Raw genomic sequence first — 25,993 nt, 5'->3', positions numbered from 1 at the left:
AGCAAAGGGAGTGAGTCAAGGGGGAGGACAGGCATAAGGATGTACACGCACACACTTGTATTTTGGGAAAGAAAGAATCCTGATAAAATATATATTATTCGGGGCGGCTAGGTGGTGTAGTGGATAAAGCACTGGCCTTGGAGTCAGGAGTACTTGGGTTCAAATCCAGTCTCAGACACTTAATTACCTAGCTGTGTGGCCTTGGGCAAGCCACTTAACCCCATTTGCCTTGCAAAGAAAAAAAAAAAATATATATATATATATATATTATTCAAAAAGTATTAAACAGATAAACATCTCAGGACTGATTAAATACTTATTCCAGGCCTTTAATTTTGTTTAACTTTACAGCTAGGTACCCGACTTTCCAACCTCCCCCCAAACAAAAGCTGCTGTCTGAAAACAAACTACGGGAAAGGAGGGAAGGACTTGAACTTTGCGCGCCGCCACCCACGCTCCCCCCCCTCCGCGCCTCTACAGAAGCCATTGGACAGCGCCGAGGTTTCCGCCCTCGGGGGAGCCAATGGGAACGGAGAGGCCGGCCCCGCTCCCCCCTCCTGGGCGGGCTCGCGCCGCCCGGGCTCAGTCCCCCATGGCGGTGAGCCTGAGCCTGCTGCCCGGGCCGCGCTGCCTGTGGGACGAGCCCGTGCGGGTGGCGGTGCAGGGCCTGGCCCCGCAGCAGCCCGTCACGCTGCGCGCCGCCCTGCGCGACGAGACGGGCCGGCGCTTCCAGGCGGCCGCCCGCTACCGGGCCGACGCGGGCGGCCGCCTGGACCTGGCGCGGGCGCCCGCGCTGGGCGGCAGCTTCAGCGGCCTGGAGCCCATGGGGCTCTTCTGGAGCCTGCAGCCCGAGAAGCCCTTCTGGCGGCTGGTGAAGCGGGACGTGCAGACCCCCTTCCTCGTGGACCTGGAGGTGTACGAGGGCCACGACCCCCGGCCCACGCGGCTGCTGGCGCGGGTGGTGCACGAGCGGGGCTTCCTGGGGCCGGGGGTGAAGAGGATCCCGGTGCGAGAGGGCAGCCTGCGGGCCACCCTGTTCCTGCCCCCAGGTGCGGCGTCCGGGCTCACCCCTGCCCTTGCCCTCCCAGCCTTAGTCCTTCTTTTCTTCCTGGGTGGCAGTACATGTCCCTTAGGAGCTGGGCCCAGGAGACAAGCTCATGGTCCAGTCTGTGAGGCTCCTGGCCCAGCGGGATGTGACATACTCTATTTACCAAAAGCCATGACCCTTACTTAGCTTACTTGTTGGACTGGCAAAAGTCTGTCTGAAAACTTCTTTAGAAAACTTCTTTAGACCACATGTTTCAAATTCTCCCAAAGCACCCCCCAGATTCCCTGATTTCTCCCAGCAGGATTTTCCGGATCCATTCTGTAACTTATGTGGTAGCCGTACAACCTATGGGAATCCAACTAGATTCTATTCATTTCTTGTTAGGTGCCTGAGGTTCCAGGTACCTGCATTTCTCTAATAATTAATGATTTAGAGCAATTTTTCATATGGCTATGAATTGCTTTGATCTCCTCAGCTGTAAATTGCCTTTGCATATCCTTTGACCATTTGTCAATTGGGGAATGGCTTTTTGTTTTAAAAATATGACTCAGTTCTCTGTATATTTTAGAAATGTGACTCTTGTTTCTTATCTGTAAAATAAGGGGAATTGAACTCAATGACCTTTCAGGAACTTTCCAACTATAAATCTATGTTCTTATGACCATTTGCTCTGCTTGCTTCCTTAAAGACCAAATTAGCAAGGAGATTGGAGCAGAATGTATACCTGTCAGGGGTTAGATTATACCCATATTTAAAACAGATGATTATCCCTTTTCTTCCTACAGATCTTTTGCTCCTCACAACTTTGGTAGCTGTTATTGTTGATCATACTAAGGAAAGGCTTAAGACTTAGGAAAAATTAAAAGTCATGAGTGGGGAAGACCAGGTTGGGGTTTTTTTGTTCTTTTTTTAGTTTTTGCAAGGCAATGGGGTTAAGTGGCTTGCCCAAGGCCACACAGCTAGGTAATTAAGTGTCTGAGGCTGGATTTGAACTCAGGTACTCCTGATTCCAGGGCCGGTGCTCTACCCACCGCACCACCCAGCCACCCCTGACCAGGTTGGTTTTTAATGGACAATGTGAACTATGAAACTGTTTACTTAGGAAGATCTGACCTTACATTGTCTGTTTAGGGACATTTATCTCTATAAAACTTAGTTTGCACAAAGAATGATCATCTTGGTATTCATTGGGGGTAATGTGTGAGAGGGACAGACAGGAGAGGAGAGGAACATAGCACAAAAGGGAATCTTTCCTCTTGATTTTTTTTGTTATTTTTCATTTTTTGAAAACCAAAAGAATTCACATTTTTTTCCTCCTGGACCTTTATAGTGCTGTCTGTATGCTATTGTCAGACATATCTATCTTTTGTCTATGTCCAGTCCTAGTTTGAGGCACTCTCAATGGTTTATGTATTGTTTATAGAATAAAGCCCAATTTTCTCATTGTGAGGATCAAATGAGATAATATTTATGAAGTGCTTTGTAAATTTTGAAGCTCAATATAAATATTAGCTACAATTATTATTTTGATCTTTCACTTTATATTGTTTAACATATGATTACTGCAAGTATGGCTAACATAACAAAATGTGACTATTTACAAGCAAGCACCTAAGTATTCTTTGAACATTTCTGCAACATCAATCAACAAGGGTTATTTGCCAAGCACTTTCGTTTGCCCAGTTTGTGAGGGATTTCACAATCAGAGGTGAGGCACAGCTTTGCCTCTTCTGCCTCATCTCCCCACATGTCCCTGGTCCTGGGGATACAAAAATGACCATCCCTGCACTGAAGGAGCTTACACTATGAGGCGAAATAATAATACATAGAGAAATAACATAAAATACTCTACAAATGAAACTATCCATGTGGTTGTTCTAGAAGGTGTTTTAAAATCTCCACTAAAATCTGACTTTGGGTCTCATGGTGATTCTGTATTCTCCAGAGCTTGCTAATATGCTAGTCAGATGTTAATCTGATAACTATTACTATGTTTGTATAGACCCCAATAATGCTCAGCCTCACTAAATTAAGAGAGTTTCATCATCACCAGAATGTTAGCCACTAGAGAATTCTTTTTTAGGACCTGAACAATTCATGAGACCATTTATTAAAATGGGGTACAATTTTGGCTTATGTGAGAAGAAATATTACACACACTTATGAAATCTCATAAATATTGAAGTTAATTTTAAGAATCATAGTCTAAATCTGTTGTCTTTACTTGCAGGACCTAGCAGTCACATTTAAGTTTGTCTTTTGGGACTAAAGAATCCTAATTTGTTGCGTCTTCCAGGAGCAGGACCTTTCCCAGGGATCATTGACCTATATGGAACTGGAGGTGGTCTCTGTGAATATAGAGCCAGCTTGCTGGCTGGACATGGTTTTGCTGTGCTTGCTCTGGCTTATTTCAGATTTGAAGATCTCCCCAAAGCGTTGAATGATATACATCTGGAATATTTTGAAGAGGCCCTGGACTACATGTTGCAACATCCAGAGGTAGGGGTATGAACGCATATACTCTGAGGCTGTACCAAATGAGATTGAGGTTAGGATAAATATGGAAACATAAAGATTATCCAGAAGTTTCATCAGGAGAATTATTTTATGATAAGACAATGAAGATGAGGTAAATATTCACATTAATCTCTCCAATTCCTTGGGACATCATTTAATCATCTCCCTTTAGAGCTCTTGATTGTATAGTAAACCTTTTCCTTCTTTGAATATTCTCCTGACTCCAAAAGAATTTAGAACAAAAAAAAAATCAAACAAAACAGAAACCAAAACCAAACCTAATCCTCTTTCTTGGCTCATTCTAATCTTCAACATTCCTTATAGCTTTCTATTTTTTTTTTTTTAGGTTTTTGCAGGGCAATGGGGTTAAGTGGCTTGTCAAAGGCCACACAGCTAGGTAATTATTAAGTGTCTGAGGCTGGATTTGAACTAAGGTCCTCCTGACTCCAGGGCTGGTGCTCTATCCACTGTGCCACCTAGCTGCCTCTCATTCTATTTTTTTAATAAAAATATTATTTTTTCAACTATGTGCAATGATGTTTCTCCCTCCCTTCCATCCCCTCTCTCCTTGACAGTGAATAGTCTAATATAGGTTACAAATGCATAATTATGTTAAACATATTTCCTTATTAATCATGTTGTAAAAGATGATTTAGAACAAAAGGGGAAAAAACCATGAGAGGAAAAAATACAGCAAATGAAAGATTGATGTAGCTCATTGTTGACCAGTTTGGATTTTTTAAAAGAAGCCTATAAAAGATAAAGGCAAGGGTGATAGTAAAGGTTAAATACAGAAATGTTGCATAGTTTCATAAGAATGATGTGGAGGGGAGGTAGCTAGGTGACAGAGTGGATAGAGCACCAGCCCTGGAGGACCTGAGTTCAAATCCAGTCTCAGACACTTAATAATTATCTACCTGTGTGACCTTGGCCAAGTCACTTACCCCCATTGCTAAAAAAAAACCAATGATGTCAAGACTTTTGTCTTCTCCATAGGAAATAATCAAAGACAATCCTAAAGGACTTGTGATGGAAAATACCACCTACATTAGAGAAGGAACTATGAAGTCTGAATATAGACCAAAGCATACTATTTTCAATTTTTAATGCCATAATAAATCAAACTTCTCTGAAGAAAGGGCCAAAAAATTTTACTCAGATTTCCCAGATCAGCGGAGAGGACTGGGGGTGGGAGTGGGGCTACCTTGCCCTTAACCCCACCTCTAAACTGTACAAACATTCTCCCTTATCGTCCTATGTTGGTCCCTGTAAACTGTTCTGAGATTTAAATCAGTTTCTATATACTGTGCCTCTCACCGAGTTCACAGATGTTGGATATGTCCTCGATGCACAGCCACCTCTGGGATGTGCTCTTCAGTCAGTTCTCTGACCTCACTCTCTCTGGTGGGTTAGGTGACTATAATACCCAGCATGGACTCTAGCTCCCAAACCTCTCGTGATTCACCATTCTGGACCCTCCCTACCCCATCTTCTTCCACATGAAGATTGTATTAGCTGAGCATGCTGTTCATGCTTCCCAGTCCATTATTACACATGTTCAAAATTTCATACTTGTTCACTCCATAACTCCCTCCTGGGCTCTGTAGAATTTTCTTTACAGCACAGGACTCTACCTATCCTTTCTCTGAACTCTTTGAAATCTACTTTCCCCTAATCTAGTGTGCATGTCAAACTATAATGTATTTTCTTTTCTTCTAAGATGGAGTGGTGGCCTACAGACCAAGAAATTATCAGCTAATAATTCTCATAGTTTTTGGCAAGGAGAATACTCCAGAAGATGCACAAGTAACTGAAATCTCTGTTCACTATCACATCATATTTCCTAATCCTATCATATCTTTTCTCTTTGTCCAAGTGATCTTAAATATATTTTAAAAAGATTATTTATATATTTTATTTTGACATAAATCAATTCTCAATAACACCATCCTTCCATAATATGCACCCAAGCAAGCAATTGTGATTGATGACACATAGTTTCTATTCTTATAGTTTATCATTCCTTAAAAGAAAGGAACTGTGTTTTAATCTCAGTAATCTGAAACTAATATTTGTTAATTTTATTTGATTAAGAATTCTTTTTTAAAAATTAATATTTTGTTTATTTTTCAATTATATACAATAGTAGTTTCTACCCATCATTTTCTGTAAGGCTTTGAATTTTACAATCTTTCCTCCACCCTCCCTTCCCTCCCCCATCCCCCCACAGAAGGCAGACTGGTAATCTTTACATTGTTTCCATGTTATACATTGATTGATATTGAATGTGTTGGAAGAGAAATCATTCTTTTTTTTTTTTTGCAAGGCAATTGGGGTTAAGTGGCTTGCCTAAGACCACACAACTAGGTAATTATTAAGTGTCTGAGGTCACATCTGAACTCAGGTACTCCTGACTCCAGGGCCGGTGCTCTATCCACTGCGCCACCTAGCTGCCTGAGAAAAATCATTCATGAGGAGAAAATAAAATATTAGAGGTAGCAAAATTATGTAGTACATAAGACCTTTTTTTTTTAGGTTTTTTTTTTTGCAAGGCAAATGGGGTTAAGTGGCTTGCCCAAGGCCATACAGCTAGGTAATTATTAAGTGTCTGAGGCCAGATTTGAACACAGGTACTCCTGATTCCAGGGCCAGTGCTCTATCCACTGCACCACCTAGCCGCCCCCGACCCTTTTTAAAAAAAAAAAAAATTGAAGGTTCTAGACTTTGGTCTTTGTTTAAACTCCTAGTTCTTTCTCTGGGTACAATGGTATTCTCTGTCACAGGTACTCTAAAATTATCCCTGATTATTGCACTGATGGAATGAGCAAGTCCAATAAGATTGATCAGCACCCCCATGTTTCTGTTAGGGTGTACAATGTTCTTCTGGTTCTTTTCATCTCACTCAGCATCAATTCATGCAAGTCTTTCCAGGCTTCTCTGAAATCTCATCCCTTCTGGTTTCTAATAGAGCAATAGTGTTCCAATGCATATACCACAATTTGTTCAGCCATTCCCCAATTGATGGACATTCACTTGATTTCCAATTCTTTGCTACCATAAACAGGGCTGCTATGAATATTTTTGTACAAGTGATCTTTTTTCCTTTTTTCATGATTTCTTCAGGGTATGAACCCAGTAGTGGTATTGCTAAATCAAAGGGTTTGCACATTTTTGTTGCCTTTTGGCATAATTCAAGATTGCTCTCCAGAAAGGTTGGACGAGTTCACAGATCCACCAACAACCAGATTTCCCACATCACTTTCAACATTGAACATTGTTCTTTCTAGTCATATTGGCCAATCTGATTGGTGTAAGGTGGTACCTCAGAGCTGCTTTAATTTGCATTTCTCTAATCAGTAATGATTTAGAGCCATTTTTCATATGACTATGGATAGCTTTGATTTCCTCATCTAAAAGTTGCCTCTGCATATCCTTTGACCATTTGTCAATTGGGGAATGGCTTGGGGTTCTTTTTTTTTATAAATTAGACTTAGTTCACTCTATATTTTAGAAATGAGTCCTTTGTCAGAAATACTAGTTGTAAAAATTGTTTCCCAATTTATTATATTTCTTTTGATCTTGGTAACAGTGGTTTTGTTTGTGGAAAACTTTTTAATCTAATGTAATCAAAATTATCTAATTTGTTTTTAATGATATTCTCCATCTCTTCCTTGGTCATAAACTGCGTCTCTTTCCATAGATCTGACAAATAAACTAATACTTGATCTCCTAATTTGCTTATAATATTGTCTCTTATGTCTAAATCCTGTATCCATTTTGATCTTATCTTGGGATAGGGTGTGAGATGATGATCTAATCCAGGTTTCTACCATACTAACTTCCAATTTTCCCCATAGTTTTAAGTGAAGAGAGAGAGCCCAGAAACTGGGTCTTTTGGGTTTATCAAACAGCAGATTACTATAATTGTTTCCTTCTGTCTCTTTTGCACCTAATCTATTCCACTGTTGATAAGAATTCTAAAGCCTTTTAGCATTGTATTCAATTTTATTAATATGGTCATTGTATATAAGAACAGCTAGGTGGTGCAGTAGTAGAGCACTGGAGTCAGGAAGACTCATCTTCCTAAGTTCATATCCAGTCTCAGATACTTATTAACAGTGTGATCCTGGGCAAGTCATTTAATTCTTTTTGCCTCAGTTTCTTCATCTGTAAAATGAGCTGGAGGAGGATATGTCAAACTACTCCAATATCTTTGATAAGAAAACTGCAAATGGGATCATGCAGTCAGACATAGCTGAATGGTGACCAAGCAACAGTCATTATGTATATTGATTTTGTGGTTCTGCATTGTGCATTGTTCTGCAATGGTTCAGAGGTTTCTTCTCATTTTTCTCTGATTCTTCATATTTGTCATTCCATACTGTACAATCATATTTCACTTCAGCATATATCACTATTTATTAAACACTCCAAATTTAGCAGCTCCTCAGTTATTGGGTATATAATTTGCTTTCATCTTTTTGCTATTACAAATACTGTTACTGGGGCATCTAGGTGGAATAGTGGATAAAGCACTGGCCCTAGAGTCAGGAGTACCTGGGTTCAAATCCTGTCTCAGACATTTAATAATTACTTAGCTGTGTGGCCTTGGGCAAGCCACTTAAACCCCATTTGCCTTGCAAAAAGCTAAAAAAAAGCCAAAAACCAAAAACCAAATGCTGTTACTATAAATATTTTGATCTATATGGAACTTTTTTTTCTGTCACTGACCTCCTTAATCCTAGAGAGATTGTTGAATCAAAATGCATGACTATTTTCATAACTTTTGCTCATAATTCCAAATTGTTTGCCAGACAAGTTAAACCAATTTACAACCAGATTAAGGTTAGTGTGACTCTTTGCCAATATGATAGTGAATAGGAAGTAATACCTCAGACTTGTTTTCATTTGTATTTCATTTTTTCAGAGGTTGTGAATAAGTTACATTTCTTTTTAAAACTCTTCACATCCTTTGACCACTTACCTATTAGTCTTATAGACTTGTATTAATTCTTCAAAGCTATTTTTCAGATCTTAGACTTTTATAATGTTTTATGTACAGATTTTTTTTCCAGTCCTTATTTATTCTTTTTCTGACTTCTAAGTCATTTGTGCAGAAGTTCTTTAATTTTAGGTAATGAATGTTGTGTATTTTTTCTGTTATAATCTCTTCTATCCTTTATCTGCTATAAATTTCTCTCTAAACATAACTGTATAATCTTCCATTTAAGCTAATTTTTAATAGTTTAACTTTTTAATATTCAGATTTTTTATCCATTTGTAATTAATTATACTCTGATGTAAAATGTCAGTCTAAACCTATTTTCCACCAAACTGTTTTTCAGTTTTCTTAACATTCCTTCCTCTGGATAATTTGTTTTTCTTGGGTTTAATGAACAATGCATTATGTTACAGATTTACTTGTAGGTCTTGAATCTACTTAGTAAAACTAGCTAACATTTATTATGTGTCAGACACTGCTTAGCACTTTACAATTATTACCTCAGTTATTTTTAAAACAAACCTGCACTTTTCTTTAATCTCCATTTTGCAGATAGGGAAACTGAAGCAAACAGAAGTTAAGTGACTCGTTGAGGGTCACATGGCTAGTAAGTTCCAGATGATGGAACTGAAGTCAAGTCTTCTTGTCTCCACATAGCTGTGCTCCAGATAGTGTAAATATTGATGATTCCTTTGGAATTGTCATGGGTCATTGTGCCGATCAGTTACTAAGTCTTTCCAGGATGATTATCTTTAAAATATTGCTGTTACTGTGTAGATTGTTTTCCTGATTCTACTTATTTCACTTTCCATTCACATCTTTTCAGGTTTTTCTGAATCCTCCCACCTTGTCATTTCTTATAGAATAATAGTATTCTGTCATATTTGGTCAGTTTCTGATTCTTTGATATCATAAAGAGCTTCAATAAATATTTATTCCTCTTTCTTTGATCTCTTTGGGGAAAGCCCTTCTGGCAGTGGCATTACTGGATCAGAGAGTATGCACAGTTTTATAAGCCCTTTGGGCATAGTTTCAAATTGTTCTCCATAATAGTTGGACCAGTTTATAGTATCAACAGCAATGCATTAATATACCTATTTCCCCATAGTCCCTCTAGCATTTGTCATTTTCCTGTTTGTTAACTTAGCCAATCTGATGAATGTGAGGTGATACCTCAGTGTTGTTATAATTTGCATTTCTCTAATTATTAGTGACTTAAAGTATTTTTTCATATGACTATTGAACTTTGATTTCTTCCTCTAAAAACTGTCTATTCATATCTTTTGACGCTTCATTAAATGGAAAATGGCTTTTATTCTTATCAATTTGATTCAATTCCCTATATATTTTAGAAATGAGACCTTTATCAGAGAAACTTACTGCAAAAATTTTTTTCCCATTTTACAGATTTTTTTCTAATTTTAGCTACATTGTTTTTATTTCAACCATGACCTTCCCCAGAAAGATGAATTGTGTAAATGATCTCTCCTTATGAAAGATCTCTCCTTTATGAAAGCTGGATTTGAACCCAGGTACTCCTGACTCCAGGGCCGGTGTTCTATCCACTGTGCCACCTTGCCGCCCCCTACTGATTCTTTTTAAAATATTTCCCAAAACCCCAACTCCCAATAGAACCCTCCCTTTTAGCAAAGAAGTATAGTTAGGCAAAATAATCCAACATATTTTTTGTGTTTGAAAAAATATGTCTTTTTATTAGATATATAACAAGTTTTATAGGCTTGCTAGGTCCAAAATAGCAAAAGATCACATATTAAAATGTTCGCCTTCAAGTCTTATGATAAAACAAACTAAATAAAGTCTGAACTTATTTTGATTTTTTTTCATTTATTTTCTTATAACCACTTTTATGGACCAATAAATCTCCAGTTTTTTTTCAAGAAAAAAAATAACATTTTACAAAAGCCTAAGAATTTGCTGTGTTTTCTTTTTCAGCCTAAAATATCTTCAGGCTGGAAATTCATCTTGTCAGTGTTTCAGAAATGGGCCTAGCTTTAAAAATAAGATGGCAGTAGAATAGACAAGTGAGTAGAGAGAAAATTAAAGGATGAAGCCATATTTGCAATTTGGTACATCACTTTAGAACTTTCCCTCTTGTTAAAATATTTGCACTAAAATATTTTTGGCAAATTTTTGCCACACTAAAATATATACTGGAATAAAGGAACCAAAGAAACACTTTCTGGACAAATAAATCTTTAAGATAATATTTTTGAAAATTAGTAAATAGCAGATAAAAGTAAGTGTTGATTTTACCCTTTTCAGCAGGTGATTCTCTAAATTCTGAAAATAATTTATACATACAATTATGATGCAAATAAAAACCCAGGATTATTTAACTCTAAAGCAAGAGAAGTAACTTTTTAAACAAATTATATATTTGTCTATGACCACTGAAACAGTTCTATACTAATTTTTAGTTGTAAATTCTTTTCCTTTATACAGAAATTTGCTGACAAATTTTGCTGACATGATTAGTACCCTTGGGAAGGGGAAGTATGAAAAGCATGACTTTGTAAATAATATCAAGTATGTCAAAGAAAATCCCAAAACAACCTATTTTCTATTATCCACATCTGTTTAACCCAAGAGACTAATCATCCAAATCAATATAATAATGTAACAGAAGAAAGGAACAAGAAGCAAACTAAGACATTCTCTTGATATAATACTTATACCAGAAGTTTTCTTGGGTTACAGGGATATGGTCATTAATCTCTAATTGAATGTGAATTTGAAGTTAACCATTTTGAGATAATGTGATCTCAAGGGAAATTCTAATTTTAGACAACATAAGTTATTGCAATAAGCTCCAAAGCCATATATGAAAGACATATAATGCAGAGAAATAAAATATTACCAGGGAAACCTTAAAAGCTAATGTGGTCAGTCAATTATTCCAAAATGATCAGAAACTCAAGAAAGCGGGAATCCGGTTTTAGAATCTGATTACATTGAATTATTTTTTTTTAGAAAGATTTTATTTATTTTGAGTTTTATAATATTCCCCTCATTCTTGCTTCCCTCCCCTCACCCCCCAGGGAAGGCATTCTGTTAGCCTTTATATTGTACACTGAATTATCTTAATACTTACATTATACATGGTTACATTCAAACCTAATTTTCTTTTTCTTTTTAATTTTAATTTTTTCAATTTATATGTAAAAATAATTTTCAACATTCATTTTCTCTAAGATTCTTGAGTTCTACATTTTTCTACCTCTCTCTCCTTCCTCCTCCCTCCCTATGACAGGGAGTAATCCAATATAAATTATATATGTACAATCATTTTGAATATTATTTCTCTATTAATCATATTGTAAAAGAAGAATCAAAACAAATGGGAAAAACCTATGAGAAAGAAAAAATAAAACCAATTTTTAAAAAAAGTAAAAATAGTTTGTTTTGGTCTACATTCAGACTCCATAGTTCTTTTTCGAAATATGGATGGTCTTATCACAACTGTTTTAGAATTGTCTTTGATCATGGTACAGCTGGGAAGAACTAAGTCTGTCATAGTTGATCATCACATAATATTGCTGTTAATGTATAATGTTCTACTGGTTCTTCTACTCACTTTGCCCAGCATGAGTTCATATAAGTCTTTTTAGAGTTTTCTGAACCCCACCTGCTATGATTTCTTACAGAACAATAGAGTTCTATCACATTCATATACCACATCTATTGAGACACTGATATGATTTTTGTTAGTTTTGCTATTGATATAGTCAATTATGTTGATTGTTTTCCAATATTGAAGCATCCCTGCATTTCTAGTATAAATCTTACCTGATCAAAATTTATTCTCCTAGTGATAAATTGCTGAAATTTCTTTGCTAATATTTTATTTAAAATTTTTGTATCAATATTCATCAAGGAAATTGATCCATACACTTTATTCTTTACCTGTAATCCACCATCTTTCTAAAGATAGGAAAGAGGTATATATATATATATATGAATCATTATCATCCCAATAAAGTATATTGGTCATTGCATGGAACTGAATTCTAGTGTCTTTTAAAGTTATTTTCCTTTACATTATTGTGATCATTTGCTGTCATTTTTGATATAGAGCATAGTTTTTGTGAACTTGTCTTAATTGGACTGGTCCTATGATGATAACCTAGCATTTGAAGTCCCAGGATCCTCATCATGTTGAGGGGATTGAGAGAATTAGAACAACTAAGTCCATTTTATGGCTTAGTCCTAGAGCTAGCTCAGTTCCCTTTCTAATCAATTATGGCTCTAATACAGTTTCTATGTGAGACAATCTTAATCAATTATGGAAATTATGAGAAAGCTTTACCACAATGTTTGAATCTAATCCTGAGTGGTTTGGAAGATGGACCACTCCTACCTGCCACTTTGAGACTCTTAACCAAGAATCTATTTATGTTCATCTGAAACCCAGTCAGATGTGAAGATTGATGCAAGGAATTTTCTCACAGTTATACATCTCAAGCGGTTCATGTCACACACTGACCTTGTTCTGATCAGTTACTTTTCCATGTGTCTTTGATTGATTATAGAGATACTTGTGGGGGAATAGAACATTTCTTGTTCTAATTGCAGAGAAATGCATCTATTCCCTCTCTCCCCTTCCAGCTGGGAGTAGCTATACTCTTTCCTCCAATTAGAAATCAGAACACCAAATTTTGAATCCTGGTTAATTGTTTTCTTTTAATTAATTGAGCTTATTTAATTGTTTTAATACATAATGTCTGAGATACCTAGTCCTGATTTATTAGGCAATTAGCATGAATTGTATGATAACTCAGAAGCTCCAACCTTTGTTTCCTCAATCATTTCATCCTTCACTCACCACAGATAGCTTAGTCAATATTCTGTTTTGATCAATTTTAAAAGACTCACAAGCAAAAGATATTTTTTTTTGGCTTTAGCAACTTATGAAACAATCTCTCAATGTACTATATGTTGGTGAAAGAAAAAGCCATAAAAATATAATAGCGGATTTTTTTAAAAAGTATTACATTCCTATCTTTTCTGAATTATTTCATCTACTAGCATGTCCTTTTCTGAAGGTCTAGAACTATATCCTTCCTTCTTATCTATCTTCTTGCTGAAGATCATTCTTTGCTATACCCAGATGTCTGTCTGTCCTATATACTAACAGTAATAATTATTATTACAATAATAGTTTACTATAAATTATAGCTTACAGACTTTGCTAGCAGCCAGGGCCTAAGACCACAGGCTGTACCCTGATATAATAAGTGCTTTAAATTTGTTTACTGACTGACTTAAATAGTTGTACATGGTTAGGCTACTTCCTTCAGCAGCACATGAATATTCATGAGGAAAACAAAAGGTAGAACTATTCTGTGGTTGGAGTTAACAAGGCATAAGACACAATAATCCAAGGAAATAAAGATTCAAGAGCAGAGGATGGCATTACCTTGGATTACCTTGGCTAACAGCATTGTGAGGTAGGGAGTGCAAGCATTTTTTTTTATCTCCATATTACAGATAAGGAAATTGAGTTTTGGATTAATTGCTTTGTCTAGGATCAAATATCTTGTAAATGTCAAAGGTAAGATTCAGGACTTTTGACTCTAAGAGATCCCCTTGTTATTTCTTCTATTTTGATTACTAGAGTGGTTTTATTTCTCTTTGTTTCTTTCATCAGGTAAAAGGCCCAGGCATTGGGTTACTTGGATTCTCCAAAGGGGGTGACTTGTGTCTTTCCATGGCTTCCTTCCTGAAAGGTGTCACAGCCACAGTGCTTATAAATGCCTCTGTGGCCAACACAATGGTCCCACTGCACTATAAGGAGACGACTCTTCCTAATATTGAATTTGACCTAGAGAGACTCAAGATCACTGAATCAGGTCTTGTAGATCTTGTGGATATTTGGAGTAACCCATTTGAAAAGCGCAACTGCCAAAGCCTCATCCCAATAGAAAGGGCCCAAGGGCCTTTCTTGTTCATTGTTGGTCAAGACGACCATAACTGGAAGAGTGAATCCTATGCATATATGGCCTCTGAACAATTACAGACTCATGGTAAAGAAAAACCGCAGATCATCTGTTATCCAAAGACAGGGCATTGCATTGATCCCCCTTATTTTCCTCCATGTATGGTGTCTGTGCATGAAATGGTGGGCCGAGGAGTGTTCTGGGGAGGTGAGTCAAAGGCTCACTCCATGGCACAGGTGGACAGTTGGAAGCAAATTCAAACATTCTTCCAAAAATACCTCAATGAAACCTCTATCTTCCATAACAAAATGTAGCATTTTGGTCTAGGACTTATTGTTATAGGCTGGGCAGGATTCAAGTCAATCCCTTGGTAACTTATGTTTGATACTGGAACAAAAACACCTGAGTTCAAATGTGGCCTCAGGTACTTAGTAGCTATTTGGCCCTGGGCAAGACACTTAACCCTCTTTGTCTCAGTTTCTTCATCTGTAAAATGAACTGGAGAAGGAAATGGCAAACTACTCTAGTAGCTTCACCAAGAACCCAATGATGTAATGAAGGTCAGGCATGACCGAAATGACTGAACAATGAAAGCTGGAACAAAATGAGACACTTGTGGGTCATTAGTCAATATTTAATAAAAGGAGATTTATTTAGGAATATCAGGAGAAGGATATTCAACAAGGAAAGACACTGAGGACAGCTTTAGATTCTAAAGTATGAACTTTAGTCCAATATCTCATACCATTTACCAAGAGAAACTTAAAATGTATACAGGATCTAAACAAATTAGAGGTACAAGGAAGGAAAGATCTTTTGCAGCTATGGAGAGATGAAGAGTTTACCTGTGAATAGAGAGGATCAGATTATCTGGACAATTTGTATTATATAATATTAGCTAGCATTTGTGTAGCTTTATATTTACATCTATAGTTATTTATATGCAATATAACTAACACATCAATATTAATATCTATAGCTACAGTTATATCATTATATTGATGAACAAATTATATTGATTATAATATATTCTTTTTGATATATTAAAATATATTACCTATTTAAGTTACTATAATATGAGGAAACTGAAGCTGAGAGAGATTAAGTAATTTGCCCAGGGTCATACAACCAGTAAACATTGAGAGCCTTGATCTCAACTCCCTGATCCCTACTCCTAGCTGCTTCAAAAAATTAATTTTGTGTTAAAAAGTTTATACACGGACAAATCAATGTGGCTTAAAATAGAAGAGAATTGATTAACTGAGGGAAAGGTCTTTGTAGCAATTTTTTCTGATAAAGATCTGGTGTAAAGTGTGTGTATTTATATACATATATGAAAGTAGTTCAGATATAGAAAAATAAGAATGTTAATCCAATAGAGAGGTCGAAATATATGAACTGGCAGTTTTAAAAGGAAAAAAAAATATAAACTATCAATTGCCATTTGAAAAAGTATTCCCAATGACTAATTAAACAAATCAAAGAGCACAAATTAAAACACATCAGACTGGCAAAAAATTTTTTTAAAAGATTATGATGGGGCAGCTAGGTGGCGTAGTGGATAAAGCACTGGCCTTGGAGTTAGGAGTACCTGGGTTCAAATCCAGTCTCAGACACTTAATAATTACCTAGCTCTGTGGCCTTGGGCAAGCCACTTAACCCCATTTGATTTGCAAAAAAAAACCCTAAAAAAAACCCCCAAAAAACAAAAAGAAGATTATGATTGTTGGTGGGGTTTGGGGAAGACAAATATTGTAGTGTACTACTATTGGTGGAGCTATGAATTGGTCCAGTCATTCTGGCAAACAACTTAGAACTATGCCTTAAAAGCTATTAAATTGTGCATATTCAAAAAACAAAAAAAAATTTGTGCATATTCTTTGACCTAGCAAAACAACTATTAAGCCTATACCCCAAAGTAATCAAAGAACATAGGAAAAAAGAATATGTTAAAAATATTTAAAGTAGCTCTATTTGTTACAATAAAGAACTGGAAACTAAGGAAATTATTATCTACTATGATGGTTGAACAAATTATGGTTATAAAATGGAATATTACTATTCTATAAGAAATGACAAAAGGGATGGCCTCAGAAAAAAACTGGAGAAGACTTGAATGAACTTGAATGCAAAAAAAATTGAGTAGAGTCAAGAGAACAATTTATACAGCACTCTAAAGAAAAACAATATTAAGAAAGATTTTTTTCATTTTCAGTTTTAGTTTTTTCCCCTAGTCTTACTTCCCTCCCCCACCCCCCAGAAGGCAGCCTGTTAGTCTTTACATTGTTTCCATGGTATACATTGATCTAAGTTGAATGTGATGAGAGAAATCATATCCTTAAGGAAGAAAAATAAAGTGTAAGAGAGAGCAAAATTATATAATAAGATAATGGGTTTTTTTTTAGTTAAAGGTAATAAATAGTCTTTGGTCTTTGTTCAAACTCCACAATTTTTTCTCTGGATACAGATGGTATTCTTCATCACAGATAACCCAAAATTGTTCCTGATTGTTGTATTGATGGAATAAGCAAGTCCATCAAGGTTGAACATCACTCCCATGTTGCTGTTAGGGTGTACAGTGTTTTTCTGGTTCTGCTCATCTTGCTCAGCATCAGTTGATGCAAGTCCTTCCAGGCTTCCCTGAATTCCCATTCCTCCTGGTTTCTGATAGAACAATAGTGTTCCATGACACACATGTATCACAGTTTGTTAAGCCTTTCCCCAATTGAAGGACATTTACTTAATTTCCAATTCTTTGCCACCACAAACAGGGCTGCTATGAATATTTTTGTACAAGTGATGTTTTTACCTTTTTTTCATAATCTCTTTGGGGTACAATATTGCTGGATCAAAGGGTATGCACATTTCTGTTGCTCTTTGGGCTTATTCCAAACCACTCTTCAGAAAGGTTGGGTAAGTTCACAACTCCACCAACAATGCATTAATGTCCCAGATTTTCCACATCCCTTCCAACATTGATCATTGCCCTTTCTGGTCATATTGGCCAGTCTGACTGGTGTGAGGTGGTACCTCAGAGATGCTTTAATTTGCATTTCTCTAATAAGTAATGATTTAGAGCAGTTTTTCATATGACGATGAATCACTTTGATTTCCTCATCTATAAATTGCCTTTGTATATTCTTTGACCATTTGTCAGTTGAGGAATGAATGGCATGTTTTTTTGAAAATTTGACTCAGTTCTCTGTATATAAGAAAAATGATTTTAAAAGACACAAGGACTATGATCAATGCAATGAGCAAACAACTTAAGCGTGCTGTTGATGAAGCAAGATACCTACTTCAAGACAAAGGTGGATGATGTATTAAAATATAGAAGAAGATATATGGATTGATTTTTCATAAATATGCATTTGTTAAAAGGGTTTTTTTTAAATGGGAGGCTTTGGAAGAAAAGACTATTGATAATATTACTAAAAATAAAAGGAGTCATGGAAACATTTAAAAGAAAGAAGCACTGAGGAGTGGATGGATGAACAGAAGGAAAGAGTACAGGATAGCCTTCAAAAAAACATGGTAAATTTATTATATATGGGGCAGCTAGGTGGCGTAGTGGATAAGGCACCGGCCCTGGAGTCAGGAGTACCTAGGTTCAAATCCAGTCTCAGACACTTAATAATTACCTAGCTGTGTGGCCTTGGGCAAGCCACTTAAACCCGTTTGCCTTGCAAAAAAATAAATAAAGTTACTAAAAAAAACATTATTATATAACTGTTAAAAAAACACACCAAGTTTTGCTTTCTCAATGTGGGATGGGTAGGAAGAAGGGAGAACTCAAGTTTTGAGGAGTGAATGTTGAAACTTTTTGCATGTAATCAGGGGGAAAAAGCAAAATTAAATTAATTTTTTTAAACAAGCAAATTTTATGTAATAAGATTTAAGAATTCATATACATTTAATCTTTATTTCTGTTGTAACCTGGGGTTCAAGTCCACTTGCATAAAGCTGTTCTCATTGGTGGTGAATGATTACTTGATGGCCATTGTATGAGGTAACGTGTTTAGAGCTCAGGAGAAGAAAGATTATTATTCTCATGGTTTTGACAGAATATATTTGCTTCTAGATCCTCTTCAGGGGGAGATCCTTGGAACTGAGTGATCCTCTCCTGAAGCCAACAGCACAAAGGATCTGTTTTCTCCCAAGCTTCTGTCAATTTTTTCCCTAATGTAATGATCACTGAGTAATCATTCTCCACCAATGTTACTGTTCTTTATGTATTTGGAAGTACTAATTATTTTTCTTTTGGTATTTAAGGGCAGAATATTTTTATTTTAAAGAAATTCTATTTAATTCAGCAGTTATATAAGAGACTTCCATTCTAGTTTTAGAGTAGAACTTTTAATACTAGTTTAGGTTTATGTCCATGGGGTAATTGTGTAGGCTTTTAAAATAATATATTATTAAATAAAGGTATGGTATTCTATACCAGACACTATGTTAAGTACTGGGTGTATAAAGACCAAAATGAAATAGTCCCTGCCCTGAATCAGTGTAATAAGTTAAGTACATATATACTAACTAAATAGCAGATAATTTCAAGAGTGAGGCATGAAAAGCAATCCTGTAAAGATAATCAAATGTCAAAGATTTAGGTACTCTGATCAAAATAATAATCCAAAATAATTCCAAAGGACTCATGTTGAAACATACCATCCACATCCAGAAATAGAACTGAGTACAGATTGAAGATACTTTTTAACTTTATTTTTCTTGTGTGTCTAATATAGAAATATGTTTTGCATGTCTTCACATGTATAATCAATATATTGCTTACCTTCTCAATGAATAGGGGAGGATCAGAACAAATGGAGAGTATTTGAAACTCAATTTTTACTTTTTTAATTTTTTTAGGTTTTTGCAAGGCAAATGGTGTTAAGTGGCTTGCCCAAGGCCACACAGTTAGGTAATTATTAAGTGTCTGAAGCCGGATTTGAACTCAGGTACTTCTGACTCCAGGGCCGGTGCTCTATCCACTGTGCCACTTAGCTGCCCCTGAAACTCAATTTTTAAAAATGAAGGTTAAGATTTTTTATTGGGAAATATTTATGAACTTATTTGTGTGTGTGTGTGTAATAGAAGACCAACAATCCAATATTTTCCTGATTTTCTATCAGTAAAATAGGCACAAGAAAACAAAGCTGGCCTTTAAATATGATTCCATCATCTTCTTCAAATATACTGAAATACAGTTCTGATCTCGTTCGTGTAGGTATTCTCTACCTGCAGTGATTCAGGTCACAACTCATCCATCCTCTTTCAAGTCTTGTTCATTTCCTTCTGTAAAGTCATCAGAAGGAATCCACCCAACATCCTGGGGGTTTGCCTTGATTTCTTCTGATATTATAAGGATACTAACAGAGCACTAGCTTTTCTACACCTGTCATCCTTCACTCTCTCCAGATGTAAACCCATGACCTTATTTTATATAAAACCTTACCTGATTGCTCTGGGCTAAATAATCTGGAATTTTGAAATTCCAAATATTATGGAATGAATAAGCCCTGTATTTGGAGTCAGACAAAAGGAAAAGCATTTTCAAATCATTTATATAGCCAGAAATGAAAGAGAAGGAAAGAGCTGGCAGGCACCCTCAGCCAATGAATAATTGAGTCTGATTAGTTTTACCAGATAAGCAATTTCTGATAGTAAAAATTACCACCTTGTATTCTAACAATGCAAAGGAATAAGAGGTCATACTGGATTTACTTATCAGCAAATTCATATTGTAATTTGGCAAGGCCTCAGAAAAGGAAAACAGACCTCACACTGTTGGATATATGAGTAGAGTCAAATGCTTATTGAAACTTGCAAGTTACATGTAGGAATGTCAACACACTGTGGCCACTACTGGTTTGGTTAGATGAGGTGGATGGTTTCTTTCAGCATGAAAATCTATGACCATGTATATCTCTGTAGAATGTTAGATCCTTCAAGGTAGGAACAGTTTCATTTTTGTCTTTGCATTCCTATATCATTTCAATAACTGCCTAATAAATATTTATCGAAATGAACTGTTATTTTAATGAAGAAGCAAAAGCCCGGAAAGAGTAGGAGATAGCTTTAGTCTGGATCTCCTGATTCTCAGTTCAAATCATTTTAACCTAAATTATTTTGCCTTTCTATTTTCACAGCCCTGTATTCTAAGATCCTAGGAGAGTCTTATCTCTAGGTCCATCTAGGAAAAAGCAACAACACTGAAAACGGCTCCCAATTGCAGTGTTGAACTTGGATCTGGGATCAAATTCTAGCTCCTACTTAATATATATACATATATATATATATATATATATATATATATATATATATATATATCCTCTCTTCAAAGATAATGTGTTTTGCTTGTATAGCATTCCTGTTCCTGGTCCTGTTTCTCTTCTTCCATTGGGTCTTACAATTTCTTATATTTGACTTTTCAGTAAGTTATTTTCTCCTTCACTTCTTTGGAAAGAGTTGCCATTCAAGTTTTTCTATTCAGCTGATTATTTATTCTGTGTAGGTCATGGAATTTTCCATTTGGTCTCCTTTAGTTTATTTTAGGATTCTGATTTTTCTCTTGAGCCATTCATATACATCCTTTTAGGGTTCCATGCTTTTTGGGGAATCCACAGGGTTGTTGGTTTCATCCAGTTTGTTGCTTCAGTTTCCTTTTCTTTGCCATCTTTACCTTTCCTGTTGACTTATCTCTTTGTTCTCTTGGTTTTTGACTGAACTTTTTTGTCTTCTAAGATCTTTGGTGATTTTAGTTTTCTTTACCTCTTACCCTTTGATGGTGGATCCCTGAGAGCTGGACTTCTGAGTTATATTTTTCTCCTTTATTAGGAAATTCACATTCACTGGCCCCAATCCCTTTCTAAGTAACTTTTAAGAAGACAGTACAAATAATCTCTCATTCCTGGTGCAGCCTCCATACACATGTTGGTGCCCCAGGTCCCCCCCTGTTTTTTGTTCTGTGAATGATCATTTCTGCCCCAGACTTTCTTATATCTCTTCCTCCACAAGAGAGTGGGAAGAATTAAAATCTGGTTGTTGTCCCAGACTAGTGAGGAGAGGGGAAGCATGTAGCAGTAGGGAAAATGCCCAGTTAGGGAGGGGAGGGGCTGGTTCTGAGTGTGTACATTAGGAATGAATATTCTCTGCTGTTAATTCAAAAGGTTATTAGTCTTTTTAAGTTTCTTGATGTTTAGTCCCATGAAAATAGTTAATTTGTCCTTTCATTGTTAGAGAATTTTGGAGAGTGTTCTGATCCTCCATCTTGTTGGTTATATTTCCCTGGAGGTCTACCTTTTTTTTTTTTTTAATAATTGTGACTTTGGGTGACCCACTTAACCCATATGGGTCTCTGGTCTCTCATCAGTAAAATGAAGGGCTTGAATTTGTTGTCCCTAAATACCTCTATGATTTTGGATAGTTCACTTAATTTTTCTGGGCTGCAGTTTCCTTATTATTAAAATAAAGGAATTCAACTTGAGGACCAAGAAAGTCCTTTCTGGCCCAGAATCTATCACTGGAGGTAAAGTAAAACCCTTCCAATCCTTAAGATCAGTTTGACATCCTATGATAGTTCTAGCCTACATATCTCTTAAATGTAGCACCAAGCATGGGACTCTGAAGAAAGAAAATGTTTGCTGGTTATTAATTGATTTAATTGTAATTGAGGAAGGAGTTATTCTAGGATTAGGAAAACAGGAAGCTGTTCACTTAAAATGCTTACATTTGATAATGAATACTTTTCCTGTAAAGGGAAGAATTTAGAAGAGAGCCTTCAGAAATTTGAAAGTGATTTAATCAGTCTAATGACTCATGTCAAAAAGCACATTCTTTTGGATCATTAAAATTATGAAGCTGCTGTGTCTTAGTGAACTCTTAATGTCTGTGATATACCCAGCCTTGGTCCAGACCCCACATTCCTTTTTTTTCTTTTTTTGAATAACTTTTCTTCACATTTTCATTTGTACTGTCTTTTCCCTGCTTCCCTTCTTGCCATCTCTAACTAACTCCTATTTCAGTTCCAAGGCAACCCTTCTGCTCTCAGCCAATGGGCCACAGCATAATGCCTAGCCCAATTAGAGGGCTAGGAGATGGCCAAAATTCCTTTCTCTGTTAGACAGGAAAGTTTGTCTCCAACTTACCTCCCTTTACCCATTATCACCTAACACTTTTCTGATTGTACCCTCTATAATGACTGCAACTTCCCAACCTCTCCTATTCTTTTCCAGGCATGTACCCCATAATCTTGATGACAAAGAACCCTGCCCCAATATTGGTTTTTGATGGGACAGAGAAGGTATGGATGGGTTGCTGATCTGCCTCACTGATCTCATTCTCTATATCTCAAAACCCACCTCTTTTACAAACTTCCCTAAAATAGGGAACCATACCCTCCTTCTGGTCACTCAGATCTTAGAGTTTTGAAAATTCTATTATTTTTAACTCCTAATTCTCCTTTATACTACATATCCAATTAGCTGTCAAGCCTTGCTGATTCTATTGCTACATCTACCCCATCCATTCCCTTTACTCCACTTTCTTTTTTTTTTTATTAATTTAGTATTTTATTTTCCCCCAGTTACTTTGCATAAGCAATTTTTAAACATTAATTTTTAAAATTCCAAATTTTCTCCCTTTCTCTGCTCATTGAGAAAGCAAGTAATTTGATATACATTATAAATATATAGTCTTGCAAAATATTTCCATAATACTTTTACTCCACTTTCACAAGCCACCCTTCACATTCAGGCTCTCACAACCATCTTGGCTGGACACTGACAATAGCCTCCTAATTGATCTCCTCCTCTAATTTCTCCCCATTCCAATCCAACCTCCTCATAGCTATCAAATGGATATTCCTAAATGGCAAGTTTTGACTGTCCTTTTTTCAATGACCTCCAATGGTTCCTTATAAACTAAGAAATCAAGTATTATTTCATTTCATCTCATTCTTTTTAAATCTCTGGTTTTTTTTTGTTGGTTTATAAAAACCAACATGATAACTTGGTGGAGAAGAATGAGCAATCAATCTCCAACAGTAAAGAATTTTGGTTCAGTAATACATATATATAAGCAAGAAATAAGAACTAAAGGGGTGGATAGGTGGTGCAGTAGATAGAGCACCAGCCCTGGAGTCAGGAGTACCTGAGCTCAAATCTGGCTTCAGACACTTAATAATTAACCTAGTTGTGTGGTCTTGGGCAAGCCATTTAACCCCATTGCCTTGCAAAAACTAAGAAAAGAAAAAAGAAAAGAAATAAGGAAACATCCATATGAAAATAGTTTTAAGGTTTTAAATGCTAAATTGAGGAATTTCTATTTTTCTCTTGGACACAATTGGAAGTCTTTGGAGATGATTGAGTAGGAGAGTCACATGGTCAGATGGATGCTTAAGGTAAATTATTTTTGCAGGTGGGTATAGAATGCACTTGAGTGGTGAGAGACTTGAGACAGGAAGCCTTTTGAGCCTTTCTTGACTTTGGTCTTGCCACTGAACTCTAAAAAAGAGAGTGAGACTTATAATTCTGCTTTCTTAAATCAATTCACAAGTGAGACAAGACATCACCCTCAATGTCACTGATGCTCTTTGAAAAGGAAAGATATACAATAGCCACAATAATATATGTATATGTTAGGATGAGGAATCAAAAGTTTGAAGACCATTGTTCTGTTTTAGAGGGAGTCTTTCCTTGGCCTTACATTTACTATGTTTCCTTCTATTCTTCCTTCTATTTTAACCAAAATGTCATTAATAAGAAAGAAAACAAATATCACTGAATAAAATTACTTTTACATTTGATAAAAATCATACTTCACTTTTAGGCTGCCTTTTTTTTAACCTTTTAATCAGTACTGACATTAGCAATAGAAAATATCCTTTATATGACTTTGCCTGTTATTATCAGTCTATATGGCAGGGTGCTGGGCATGGAGGGAAGAGTAGACAATTTTATAGTGATAAAATTTAAATTTATAAATTAAAAAAAAAAGTTGGTTGCTAAACAAAGGGCTCAGCTGCTTGAGGGCCCTAAAGTTGCAGCACTAGTAATTTCTGTCTCTCTGGGGTATATGGGTGACCTAAGAGGTTAACTTTCTATTCAGTTGCTCTTTGAACACAAGACAGTGGAGTCAGCAGTAAAAAAAAGTACTTTGTTTTAAGATAACTTGCACCACCTTCATGCAACCTCCTGGGCTTGTTATAATCAGGATTGGGAAACAGTGTCACTTGGTGGACACCCCTGAGCTTTAAGAAGGCTCCACTTGAATCCCAAAAGCATTTTTATATCCCCAAATCACGGATTCCTTTAACCCCAAGGCGGGGAGGCAACACAGTGGATTTTTGCCTCCATCATGAGAGGCACCCTGAGTAACCTGCTTGTCTTCTTTATTTTCATCCCTAATCTTGGACAATCAGTCAGTCATTGTGCTAAATTCTGGAGGGATCCTCCCCCAAAAAGAGGCAAAAGACAGTTCTTGCCTTCCAAGAACTTACCATCTAATGTGGGAGCCAACAATCAATCAACATTTATTATGTTCTGACTTTATGCCAGATATTCAAAGAGGTACAAGGCTCCCCTAACCTCAGGGAGCTCACAACCTACTGGGGAGATGATGGCCAACGTATTACCGTGTATGTTTGCCAGCTGTGGGGGGAGGGGGAGTGGTGAGGCCGAGAAGAACTGAATGAATGGAGCCATTTGTGGGGGCAGGCATGCACTCTAGAGCTAGTCAAAGGCGCTCACTCCTGGCACTAGAGTCTATTCAATTGTATTTAAAAGTCCCAAGCCAAAGGGAAGGAGAAACAGAAATAGAGGCATCTCGGCTTATAATTTTAAATATACCTGAAGCTCCTATTGGTGATCTGTAGTGCATTTTCAGAATTTTCACCAAAATTCAGTGACAAACTTTTTTTTTTTTGGGGGGGGGTTGCTAGGCAATGGGGTTAAGTGGCTTGCCCAAGGCCACACAGCTAGGTAATTATGAAGTGTCTGAGACACGATTTGAACCCAGGTCCTCCTGACTCCAGGGCCGGTGCTCTGTCCACTGCGCCACCTTGCCGCCCCCACAAGCATTTTTATGAGATAAAAGCCTCCCAGGGTGGGTCCTGCCGCTTCGATTTCTCCGACCCCAAGGAGCAAGTCGCTGCTTCAAGTTTCTCCCGGTGTTAAAGGGAGGAGGAGCTGCCGCATCTCCGATGTCCCTCCCGTGCCCAACCCCGGAGACCCTCCTCCGGCTCCCGGTGCCAGGCTGAGCCCTCCTGTGCCCAGAGGGAGAACCGGCGCAGGCGCAGGCGCAGGCGCGGCCGCGGGGAGGGGCCGGCGGGCGGGGGCGGGCGTTGCCGCGGGCTCTTAGCCCAGCGCGGGCGGGGGCGCGGCGCTGACCCTCTGCCCCGGGAGCCCTCCTAGGCGGCGTCTCGGCGCGCGCCCGGCTCCGCGAGTGCCAGGCTCGCTCCGCGGCTCCGGG

General features: G+C 37.1%; 1 protein-coding gene across 2 annotated transcripts; it reads left to right on the top strand.

Annotated features, from left to right (window-relative positions):
* The first annotated feature begins 583 nt into the window (after positions 1 to 583).
* On the top strand, positions 584 to 25,764 carry LOC141522373 (acyl-coenzyme A thioesterase 6-like). 2 transcript variants are annotated; one of them, XM_074235764.1, is made up of 3 exons: positions 584 to 1,049; positions 3,345 to 3,547; positions 14,236 to 25,764. In XM_074235764.1, exons 1-3 carry the CDS (start codon positions 593 to 595, stop codon positions 14,836 to 14,838), a joined length of 1,263 nt encoding a protein of 420 aa, XP_074091865.1. In that variant the 5' UTR covers positions 584 to 592; the 3' UTR covers positions 14,839 to 25,764. The 2 variants fall into 2 exon arrangements, with proteins under 2 accessions (XP_074091865.1, XP_074091864.1); XM_074235763.1 differs by having other exon boundaries at positions 593 to 1,049; positions 5,286 to 14,329.
* The last annotated feature ends 229 nt before the right edge of the window (positions 25,765 to 25,993 follow it).

This window comes from Macrotis lagotis, chromosome 4 (genome assembly GCF_037893015.1).
Source record: "Macrotis lagotis isolate mMagLag1 chromosome 4, bilby.v1.9.chrom.fasta, whole genome shotgun sequence".
Lineage (NCBI taxonomy): Eukaryota > Metazoa > Chordata > Mammalia > Peramelemorphia > Peramelidae > Macrotis > Macrotis lagotis.
Note: the sequence above shows the minus strand (reverse complement) of the source record. Positions and strands in the feature narration are given on the sequence as shown.